The 11,949-nt window shown below is 40.5% G+C and overlaps 1 protein-coding gene across 4 annotated transcripts in view; it reads right to left on the reverse strand.

Moving 5' to 3' along the window:
* The window catches only part of LOC122646209 (probable inactive shikimate kinase like 2, chloroplastic), a 76,672-nt gene extending 67,776 nt beyond the window's left edge, over window positions 1–8,896 (reverse strand). For 2 of the 4 annotated variants that reach the window (XM_043839710.1, XM_043839708.1), the window contains exons 1-4: window positions 8,554–8,896; window positions 7,439–7,629; window positions 7,156–7,350; window positions 5,604–5,665 (exon numbers count right to left, since the gene is read on the reverse strand). In XM_043839710.1, coding sequence (XP_043695645.1) covers window positions 5,604–5,665; window positions 7,156–7,350; window positions 7,439–7,629; window positions 8,554–8,793 — 688 coding nt within the window. In that variant the 5' untranslated portion in view covers window positions 8,794–8,896. The remainder of the gene's footprint in view (window positions 1–5,603; window positions 5,666–7,155; window positions 7,351–7,438; window positions 7,630–8,553) is intronic. The other 2 variants (XM_043839711.1, XM_043839709.1) reach the window with 1 other exon arrangement.
* Window positions 8,897–11,949: the final 3,053 nt, after the last annotated feature.

Below are 11,949 nucleotides of genomic sequence, written 5' to 3' on the forward strand. Positions count from 1 at the left end.
AACAAATGTACAGTATCCGGAGGTGGACCTTCTATCAGAAATAGACCCGGCTCAATCTGCATCTGTATATACTTCAATTCTCAAGTGACCATTCCTAGAAAAGAGAAGACCCTTTCCAAGACATGACTTCAAGTACTTGAGGATCCTGTAAACTGCATCAAGATGCCACACCTTGGGTGTATGCATAAACTGACTCACCACTCCCACAGCATAGGTAATGTCAGGTCTGGTGAGGGAAAGGTAGATTAGCTTGCCTACTAATCTCTGGTATTTTTCAGCATCCACAAGTGGTTCACCACAATCTTCCCCTAGTCTGTGATTCTGCTCAATGGGGGAGGAGACTGGTTTACATCCCAAGTAGCCTGTCTCTGTAAGAAGATCAAGAACAAACTTCCTTTGAGAAACATTGATCCCTTGCTTGGATCTAGAAACCTCAATCCCCAGGAAATACTTCAATGGACCGAGGTCCTTGATCTCAAACTGTCGAGACAAGTAAAGTTTAAGCTTTGAGATTTCGGCTTCACTGTTTCCCGTGACCACAATGTCATCAACATAAACAATGAGAGTCGTAATAGTATTGTCCTTCCGTTGTATAAACAATGTGTGATCAGCTTGACTTTAAGTATATCCGTTTCGCAGGAGAGCTTATCTAAATCTCTCAAACCAAGCCTTAAGAGACTGTTTGAGTCCATAAAGAGCCTTCCTAAGACGACACACTTTCCCACTGTCACCAGTATGCTTGAACCCAGGAGGAGGATGCATATACACTTCTTCTTCTAGGTCACCATGTAAGAATGCATTCTTCACATCCAGTTGGTACAAAGGCCAATCAAGATTTGTTGCCATTGAGAGAAGTACCCGGATGGAGTTGTGCTTGGCCACTGGAGCAAAGGTTTCCTGAAAGTCAATGCCATACACCTGTGTATAACCCTTAGCGACAAGTCTTGCCTTATATCTCTCTACGGTACCATCAGACTTGAACTTGACTGTGAATACCCATCTGCACCCAACAGGGACTCTCCCTTTAGGGAGCTCAACAAGGTCCCAAGTATGATTCTTCTCAAGTACCAACATCTCTGTGTTCATTGCTTCTCTCCATTTTGGATCTACCATAGCCTTTGCTACATTCTTGGGAATAGATATGGAGGAGATAGCCACAGAGAAGGCTATACCTGTAAGGGAAATAGAATCATAGGAAACAAACCTGGCAATGGGATTAGTACATGCCCAAGTTCCCTTGCGGTGGGCAATAGGAAGGTCCAAGTCTGAGGATATAGGAGTAGAAGAAGGTATACCTGTCTCGATGGATGGAGACTCAGGATGAGGTAATGAAGAAGGATTTTGGCAGGTCTTCTTTATAGGCAGCCATGAAGCAGGATTTCTCCTTTCCTTCGTATACACCAGTAGCTCCCCCTATTCTCTGTTCCCTTGTACACAAGGATGCTCCCCCTCAACAACATTCTCTATACAAGGCTCCCCCTCAACAAAACTTCTCTTTCCCTTGTCAATCTGAAAAGGTGAAATAGGAACAGGATAGGAGATAGGAAGTGAGACAGGCTCGGGAACCTCTTCACCTGCAATACCACCACCAAGCGATGAACACTCCCCCTGAAGAGGTGACTGAAAAAAAGGTATGGTTTCAAAGAAATGGACATCTTTGGAGAGAAGCCACCAACGAGTGGGAGGATGATAGCATTTATATCCTTTGGAGGTGGAGGAATACCCGAGAAAGATGCACTTTAGAGCCTTAGGATCCAATTTAGTGCGGGCAGATTTGCTAACATGTACATAACAAATACAACCAAACACCTTTGGAGGGAGAGAGAATGAAGAAGACCGTGAGGGTAGGACATCAAGAGGAACTTGAAATTGTAAGATACTAGACGGCATGCGATTAATAAGAAAGACAGCAGTGAGTAGTGCATCAGACCAAAAAGTTTTGGGAACATGCATGGTAAACCAAAGGGACCTAGCCACTTCAAGAAGGTGGCGATTTTTTCTTTCAGCCACCCCATTTTGTTGTGGGGTATCAACACAGGCCACCTGATGAATAATGCCATGGTCAGAAAAAAAAGTTTCCAAACCACTATACATATACTCCCCACCTTTGTCAGAACGAACAATTTGGATCTGGGTTTGAAATTGGGTATACACTAACTCATAGAAATTTGTAAATGCAACATGGACATGGACATCACTTTTATGTTTCACCAAGTACACCCAAGTGACCCGAGAATAATCATCAATAAAAGAGACAAAGTAGCGGAAAGCCACGCAAAGAGGTAACAGGGGAAGGCCCCCAAACATCAGTATGTATAAGATGAAAAGGTGAAGTAGATCTATTACCATTGGATGTATAAACTGTTTTATAACTTTTGGCAAATAGACAAGGTTCACAATGAAAAACATGAGAGACTGGAAAGTAAACAAGTGAGGTACCTGTTTCCTCATAACAGAAAAAGAAGGGTGTCCCAACCGACGATGCCAAAGCAAAATATCCTCTCGAGTGCGTCCACCTTCTAGCCCACAAACATAAGATTGAGGTTGTACAACAGAGGAAGCACCAGTCTCCAAAACATATAAACCATCAGCTTCATGACCACTGCCAATCACCTTCCTCGTCACCAAATCCTGAAAAAGACAATGGGTAGGAAAGAAGGTGACAAAGCAATTCAAAGATTCAGTCAATTGGCTAACGGAAAGAAGGTTAGTAGCAAAGTTGGGAACATGAAAAACAAACTTCAGGGGTAAGCAAGGTGTAACCTGGATATCTCCCTTACCAGAGATGGAAGAGAATGTACCATCGGCAATTTTTACCTTATCTTTCCCAGAACAAACAGAGTAGGAATTATACAGCTGGGACCTACCAGTCATATGATCCGTGGCGCCCGAGTCAATAACCCAAGGTGTGGTGCTGGAGGAGGAAGAGGTCTGTAGTGCAATAGAAGTAGGAGTTGCAGGTGAACTGTCCAGGTGGGCTACTGTTGGCAGAATCGTGGGCTAGAAAAGAGAGAATAATTGCTTGTATTAATTGATAGGTAAGCCCCTCTATTTATAATAGAGGGGAAAGTTACAATAGACTAAAATAGGCGATGTGGGACTAAAACCCACATAGCCGACTTACACTTAATAACATAAAAGCTACCCCAAAAGGACCAGAATACCCCCACGGTATTCTGGAGTACATATTCCAACAGCTACAACCCGGCGAAAGGCAGCAATGTCAGCTGGGGAAAGAGAGGATGAATCAGCTTCAATGACCCCAACATGAGCCTTAGGCCCCTTCTTCCGCTGTCCCTTCAGTCCTCCAGTGGAACCAGGTGGGGGCTTCCCGTGGAGATCCCAACAGAAGTCCTTCGTATGTCCAATTTTACCACAATGGTCACATAAGAATCGGCTCTTCGAAGACCCCTTAGCATCCCCCTTATCAGCTCCCTTAGCGGAGTCCTGAGGGATGGAAGAAACAAGAGCAGAGCGCTCAACAGTGGTGTTGATACTAGTCTCCATAGCACCCCTACGGGTTTCCTCACTCTGTAGATATCCACACACCTCCTCCAGTGAGGGAAGACTAGGTCGGCCATGGATTTGTACCCTTAGAGGCTCAAATTCAGGATTCAGGCCACCAAGAAGAAATAGTACCCTCTCCTTCTCAAACAACCTGTGTACCTTGACTTCATCATCAGGACACAACTGAAGATCTCTATAGTGATCATACTCCTCCCATAGGCCCACAACAAGACAATAGTAGTCAGAGATGCTTCTATCACCCTGGCGTAGGCTAACAATCTGTTGGAGAAGTTGGTACACCTTTATAGAGTCTCCAACACGATCAAAGATACGGGCTACATTGTTCCAAATATCTTTGGCAGTCTCTTTACCCATAAACCTCCGTCCAATCTCAGGCTTCATTGAGAAAAGAAGCCAAACCATCACCAGTGAGTTCTCAGTGTTCCATTTGGAATACCCTTGCTCGGTAGGAAGAGGTGCCTTGATGCTGCCATTTATGTACCCCATCTTTCCCCTACACCTAAGGATCAGTTTCATGGATCGAGACCAATCTAGGTAATTGGTATTGTCCAACTTGACAATGGGAAGCTGCACATTTGGGTTCTCATATGAAGGAACAGAGGATGATGCAGCAAGTGGGTCTACAGACACAAGCAAGGCTGTTTCCTCATTTTTGTCACCCATATTTAACTCAAATCAAATGCTTAATAAGTCCAAACAACTGTATTTCAATCACAGCCACTGCTCCTTGAACACAGCAGTAAAAACAGGCAAAAACAGAGACCAGAAAAACTGAAAAAAGGCTTGTAAAACCCAAACGAAGCAGCAAACAGCAGCGGAGCAACAAGGGTAAGTCTTCCTTATCCAAAAACGATGCTGTATGGCCCAAAGAAAGCAGCAAACAAAGCTCAAACTAAGAGCTGGATCACTCCAAGAGATCAGACTGGCGGAACTGGGAGAAAAACTGTCTGGCCGAAACTCAGATTCTCTCCTCTGATGCTACCAGCAGACTTGAGAGGATCAAATGATAAGAAAGGAGACTTCCAAACGATGCTAGAGCATCTGGTTGCTCCCTATTTGGTTGTCAAACAAGGAAGGAGAAGCTTGGTGAAGATACCCCAAGGTTTCCTTCGCAAACCAGCAAGAACAAGGAGATGGCAGCTCACTCCAGCCTTCCATGCAACCTTCAAGCACCTTCAAACTCCAGGACGAAATTGCTTTGATACCATGTTAGGTTTTAGAGGAGAAACAGAAGAGAGAAGAAAAGCTCCAAGGGGGGCAAAGTTCAAACACGATTTGGTGTAATCTGTTGTGTCTCTCAACTTGAGACAAACAGCCTTATATTGAGAAGAATATCTAATTACACTCAGGCCCTTAGCCTAATACAAATAGCACATAAAATACATAAGAAAGTGTCTAAGTACAAATATACCCCTGAAACTAAGTACTCTTAACATATCCCTGTGATATTACACCATATCTTAACAGTTTTTTCTCTATTTTTGTTGTTTATAGTTTTCTTTTTCTGGGGGCTAGGAGAGTCTGCGAAAATCATAGTCTGGGGATGGGCAACTAGGTCAACTGTTAATCAAAGGCAAGTTTTTCACCATAAGTCCACAAAAGGGAAAAGTAGAACCAAAATGAAATACAATGAAATTATGTAACCCGAGTATAGCAGCAGTAAATGGAAAAAACCACAGAGTAATTTGATAAATAGCACATCTTATAGCAAGATATGGAATGCACATATATACTAATTTCATCAAATTAGTATATCCTGGGATTTTATCTATATGTACGCATATTTGACATGTAGTGTCTCACGTGGCACCTGTTACCAAAATTACATAGGCATACATAGAAAAAATAAGCTTCAAAGTCAGTGGTCTGACACAGAAAGGCTGCTAGACACAGCAGAATTCTGAAAATGAAATGGTTTTGTTATAAAGATGAAGAGCCATTCATGTGATTTAAACCCATTTTCTTGCTAATAATGGCTTAGTTTTACATTTCATGATTTTCCAATATAAGGATAGCAAAGGAATAATCTATTAATTATAATTAAAAGACCCAATTAATTACAGAGTGATACTTACATGAATCAATTTTTTGATTGGAAAATGCTTCCAGTAAGTCACTTGTACTAAGTGGAGTGTACCTACAACAAGTACAAATTAAATTTAGCCTTCTGTTAATCAACCATGGTGTTTCCAACATGGAAAATTTTGCAGACATAAACAGGAGAAGATTAATATTTTGACAAGAAGGAAACCAAAAGGTTCATTGGTATAAGTATCACCATCTTGTTCTATAATCAAAAACGAAATACTTGTTTAGCAAAGAAGACTTGAATAAGAGATTGACAGAAAAAGGGCCCCATGGGGGTAGCTCAGTTGGCAAAGACCAACACCTCATGATTAAGGGGTCATGAGTTCAACTCTCCTTCCTTGGGGCCTACCTATCCGAATATATATATATATATATATATGAGACAGACAGAAAAGGGCCCCATGACGAGAATGCGATTTACATTAACAGCATTCATACAGAAACCTTTTTTTTTTTTCTTGGGGGGAGGGGAATTTTTGTTTAATCATCATTATTTTGACATAAAGGAGGAAAACTGTGAGTATATAATCAAAGGCATTGTCAGAGAATAAGTAGTCATATGCACAACCATAGAGAGAAGCTATCAAGAAAAGGTACATATCCCTCTGGGCACTAGATACAACATTATCTTTTTTTTTTTTTTTGGGGTTAAGACTTAAGATACAGCATTATCTGATTCCCTTTAAATTAAGACAGATTTAAAGCCCAATCAAAAACAAGACTCCCACATTCTCCATCACCCTAGTTCCCCAACTTGGAAAAGAACTGAAGCCCAATAAAAAACAACAAGACTACTCGCCTGTTCTGTCATCCTAAATCCCAATTTTATCTTCGGAAATCCTGCAGTTTCACTCCTTCCAAGTTGTCCAACATACAGCAAAAGGACGTAGTTTCTAGAGGATCCACTCCCCTTGGCTGAAGCCATTAGAAACCTCAATAGATAGATAAGACACTTTAAGATGCCAAATACAACAGTTCATGTGGATCTATATTTACCCAATAAGAAGGAAAACCCAACTTATCATGCTCAAGATGAGGGAATGTAGTATGTACAACAAAGGCCATTGAACACACAGGTATGGAGCGATATGGCGCAGACCAGATAGTTAAAAGAAAAAGGAAGAGGCTGAAAATGGCCCGTAGAGAAGTGGTGAGGAAGGATATCAATGGCTTCAGGTTACCATCAAATATGGCACTAAATAGAGTTGAATGGAGAAAAAAGGATTTGTGTAGCTGACCCAGTTTAATTAGGATAATGCGTACTGTTGAGTTGAGTTTTATCGCACAGATTTAAGTATTAAATTACATGAAAAAACTCTTATGAATACCCAAAAGCTTAGCTAATAGTTTTTAGCCTGCTACCAGGGGGAAAAATGTAAGTTGATAAGTTACTTGAACATGAAAAACAAATGTAAATTGGTTGCAAAATCAATAACACGGACTAGACATCAGAAAGGGGACAGAGGAGATCAAGAGCCTTTTGAAGCTTGAAATTCCCCAATCCCCATCATTACTAGACAAAGGAAATAAATTGTGTACCCAAGACCAACAGCAAGTTCACGAGCAATTTTCTGGTTTATTTCTGTTGACTCCCCAACTACGTAGATTGAAGTTCCTTTCAATAGCTGCCCGAGTCCTACTGAAAGAGACTCCCATGACTCCACGATATCAGGCCACTTCAAGTCTGGATCATGCTTTTTTAAGTTCACCACCAATTCATCCTCATCTACATACCTGTTGAAAACAATTATTTTCAAGCAAAATATGTGATGCCTTCCTTATAATGGATTAGGACATTCTTCTGAGATAAACTTGAACAAACCATATAGTTTCAGCAGGCTTTATCTTCTCATACAGATGGTTAATTTCTATAAGAGTGACAAGAGACCCAGAGCTGTGCATTTTGATCATCAAGGAGCTCTCATTGGAATCCACCAATATATCTTTGGAGATTTCAATATCTCTGCTCCCCAGCTTTAGTCTCAGTTCCACCTCAGTAGCACCATCAGTAAACTGCATATGTTTCACAGCAAGATGCTTATTGGTTCAAGTAGAATAATACAAAAACCAATTACAAGAAAAGGTTCTATATGAAGGTCCTACATGTTCTTGTTGAGGAAAAACTGATAAAGGGATAAAAATAATATTATCAGAAGTTCACCAATTTCATAAGTCTGTAATTGTCTCATTTCAGGTCTATTATTCTTTGTCGATGTGTAGGTCCAGTATGGTCTTAGGATCATGGCATTCTTCTTATTCCAAGAAATCTCCACTCCAGCATTCAACCATATAACTGAATGTCATTCCAGAGGCTACTTATTTGGGTCAGGATGACATTGTTCAAGTTCTTTATACTTTATCGAGGAGTCTGCCCACCATACACACATTTGCACTGACCTAATAGGAGGCAAATCCAGATTCAAGGATGGTCGACACGAATAAGTTCAGTCTATCCATTGTCTTGCTAGTTGTAAAATATGTCCTCAACTATTTGTTTCATTCTCCACCAACAACACCAAGGACAGATTGTTTGTTGCTTGATTTCTTTACATTATTGGACAACAATTCCAACTCCAGCATTCAACCACAATTGTTCAAGTTCTTTTTGTTGGATAATTGTTAGGAATTCCCATTTGCATACCTTAACAGCCATTCTTTCATTCGTGTGCCTTTGAGGAAGTAAATATTCATATTTACGTGTCATATCTAAGTGGAAAGACATTATCCTGTAAGGATGATCTCTCGTCCTCTGAGGAAGTTACCTTCAAAAAATTGAGATTTTATTTACGAGATAGTAACTTCAATCCCACTTCTTTTTTCTTTTTTTCTTCCTTAATCTTTAGTGGGGTCAGAAAACCATTATTACTATAAGAATTATTCAAAATTAAATCAAACAATCTAACAAAAGAGAAAAAGATGGGGAATTCTTGCAAATACCTCGTAATCCCTTGTGTTAACAGGTATGGTTGACGTACTTCTGCAGGAAACAGGGCTGATCCTCCCGACAAGGCTGACGTCGTTGGAAAGGAAGCGATGCTTCGGGGATGAAAATTTCTTCTTGAATGTCAAACTAGGTCTCAAGTTACAGAAAGATGTGTTGAGGAGCTCAGAATCAAGGGATTTTAGTGAGTTCCGGTAATGTAAGCAGGGAGTAGAGAAGATTGAAGAAGAAGCCATTGGAGTCTGAGAGAGAGAGAGAGAGAGAGAGAGAGAGTGACGTTACTTTATCCGTTAGAAGGAGGAACAGCGGTTGATATCGGTCAAGGCAATGAAATTAGATTATGTCACGCAGTAAGTGACATTTGGTAACCGTCACGATTTTAAAGGAAAATACGGATCCGGCTCCTCTCTAGGGAGCCCAGCTAAGGGTGTCAATTGGTACGGTTCTGGTTATTCGGTTCGGTTGCGATGCGGTTTACATTTTGATAAGGTAAAATCAAAATCGAACCGGTAGGAATTTGCTAAAATCATAATCGTTTTGCATACGGTCCGATTTTATCGATTTCTATTCGATTTTCATTATCTGGTTCACATGCGGTTTGTGTAGTGTCGTTTTGAGAACTAGTAATGAAGACATCCGTAGTTTTCAAGGCCTTTATATTCTCGTATTTCCCTATTCCCTCCCGGTTTCCCTCACTCATCATATTTCTTGATGGTCCATTGGCAGTAGTTGTAAGGTGTTGTCATTGTTGGCAACCAAGTGCAAAAAAATTAGGAGATGTTTTTCTTGGAAGTGTTTGGAAGTGTTCAGGGGCATTTTAGTCCTCTTACATCTCTCAGGGGCAAAATGGTAATTTGACACAGCTAATAAGCAAGTGACAGTACTCATTGAGGTGATGGTAGTGTGTTGGCATGTGTTTATGTGCCTATTCCTCCTCATTTTGAGGAGGGAGAAAGTGAAGAGAGAAAGAGGAGAGAGAAAATTGAGGTGGGACCCACATACTGTGAACCCCACAAAGAGTGTCCAACATGGCTGAGGTGGCAGCCAAGTGGTCGGACAGTGATAAGGTGGAAGTGATGTGGCTTGGTATTGGTGTAGACAATAGGAGATGAAAATTGGAGTATTTGCTACACTTTGCAAAGTAGCATAAAAGTCTCCCATACTTAGCCAAATTTTTGGCCAAGTTTTCAAATGTGCTCTCGGTTGGTGACTTTGTGTCTCAGGGGTTTGATTTATAATTTATCAAGAGTTTGGTCTACAGTGACATGGATAGTGGAAGCTATGGATTTATTCATAAATGACATAAAGCTGAGAAGGGGTTATGTGCAATTGTTTGAAAGTTACAAAGCTAAGCATTAAATGAAGGGTAAAGTACACGTACCCCCCTATAATGCACCCAATATTCCTCGTACCCCCTAAGCGGCTCAATATTCCATGTGCCACCCTTCAATATTCCACGTACCACCCCTGCTTTACACCCCAAATGCCAGATAGGTCCAATCCATTAAATACCACCGTTAGATGCCAAAATTTTGACCATTTTACCTTTTACTCCATTTTCTTAAATCTAAAAAGACTTAATTACCCTCACTTATTTGTTGCCCTAAACTAATTGAAAATGATCATTTTATCCTTTGTTTTATTTTTATAAATGAAAAGACCTAATTGCCCTCATTTATGTATTACCCTAATCTAATTTGAGAAGACTATTTTACCCCTCAATATTTGTTCCTAAAAACCACCCTCATCTTCCCCAAATCAACTCACTTAGAACGCCTCCGTACTTAGAGAAACAGAGAGAGTTGAGAACACACAATGCCGCCTAAGACTTCTAAGCACAATTTACACACCCAACATCAGTATAGCTTAGGAATTGGAAACAGAACTCGCTATGAATACCAGCTTCATCACAGTATTATAAAGAGAAATAAAATCCGTGAAGAGATCTAAGTACCGAGCCAGAAATACTATCGCGTAAAACTCCTGTGTTTTGAGCAAAATCCCTAATCTCCAGAAGTTAAAAAAGCGTAGCCCCACCATTACAACCAAGACAATCTCAATACAATTAAATACTGGAAGAAACCCACTCAACAGCCCAAAACGGAAGAAGAAGAAATGAAGAAGTCGTGTTACATTTGCTACCTGAACATGATTTAGTGGCATAGATTTTGAGCAGTAGTATCAAAATACTGACCAAATGCATCACATCGCCTATAAATCGAAAGATATTCATGGCTGAAAGGAACGAACCGAGCCGTTTGGTTGCCCTAGATTCCTGGACTCAAAGAAGGAATGAATGCGAGGGAGAGACCAGAACGAGCGAGCGACAGAGAGAGAGGGAGAAGGGTGAACACGTTACACATCCTCCCTATTTTTTGTTAGGAGAAGGTTCTCTGAGCAAACGGGCATCGAAGAGTGCACGAATGAAGAACAATTTTTATATATGAGGGCAGTAAGGTCGTTCTCTATGAAGTTTGAGAGAAGTTTCAGAAATGGAAGATGGATTTTGGGGAAGATGAGATTTGGGGGAGATGAGGGTATTTTGGTAATTATGCCCTAGCAAGGGCATTTTAGTAATTAGGTTGGGTTAGGTTCTTAAGAACAAATTGTGGGGGTAAAAGGGTCTTATCAAATTAGGTTAAGGCAAAAAGGTCCTTTCATATTATGAACAAATAGGTTAGGGCAATATTTGGGGTTTTTAGGAACAAATATGTAGGGGGAAAATAGTCTTTTCAAATTAGGTTAGGATAATACATAAATGAGGGTAATTAGGTCTTTTCATTTATAAAAATAAAACAAAGGGTAAAATGGTCATTTTCAATTAGTTTAGGGCAACAAATAAGTGAGGGTAATTAAGTCTTTTCAGATTTAAGAAAATGGAGCAAAGGGTAAAATGGTCAAAATTTTGGCATCTAACGGTGGTATTTAATGGATTGGACCTATCTGACATTTGGGGTGTAAAGCAGGGGTGGTACGTGGAATATTGAACCGCTTAGGGGGGTACGAGGAATTTTGGGTGCATTATAGGGGGGGTACGTGTACTTTACCCTTAAATGAATGCTTTGTTACCTTTATGGAGATCCTATATAATGGAATCCTATTGGTTGTTGGATAAAGTGAAAAGATAAGAGTTGATTCCAACCTCTAGGAATCCGAAACGTGGCATCTATTTTATGAAGCTTGACTTTTTGTAAAGTTGTACAAGCTTGGGATGCGTTCTACGTACACTCTTGAGATTCTAATCTTTGAGCATCCATTGGTTCATGCCTTGGTGATAGTGACAAGACTAATGACCCTTCTGACACCATATCTACGGCCATCAATGCACCTCATTGTCTTGCTCCAATCTGACGGTCCACATTTAATACAATCTGTGCACCTCCATGGTCCAT

This window comes from Telopea speciosissima, chromosome 11, assembly GCF_018873765.1.
Source record: "Telopea speciosissima isolate NSW1024214 ecotype Mountain lineage chromosome 11, Tspe_v1, whole genome shotgun sequence".
NCBI classification, from domain to species: domain Eukaryota; kingdom Viridiplantae; phylum Streptophyta; class Magnoliopsida; order Proteales; family Proteaceae; genus Telopea; species Telopea speciosissima.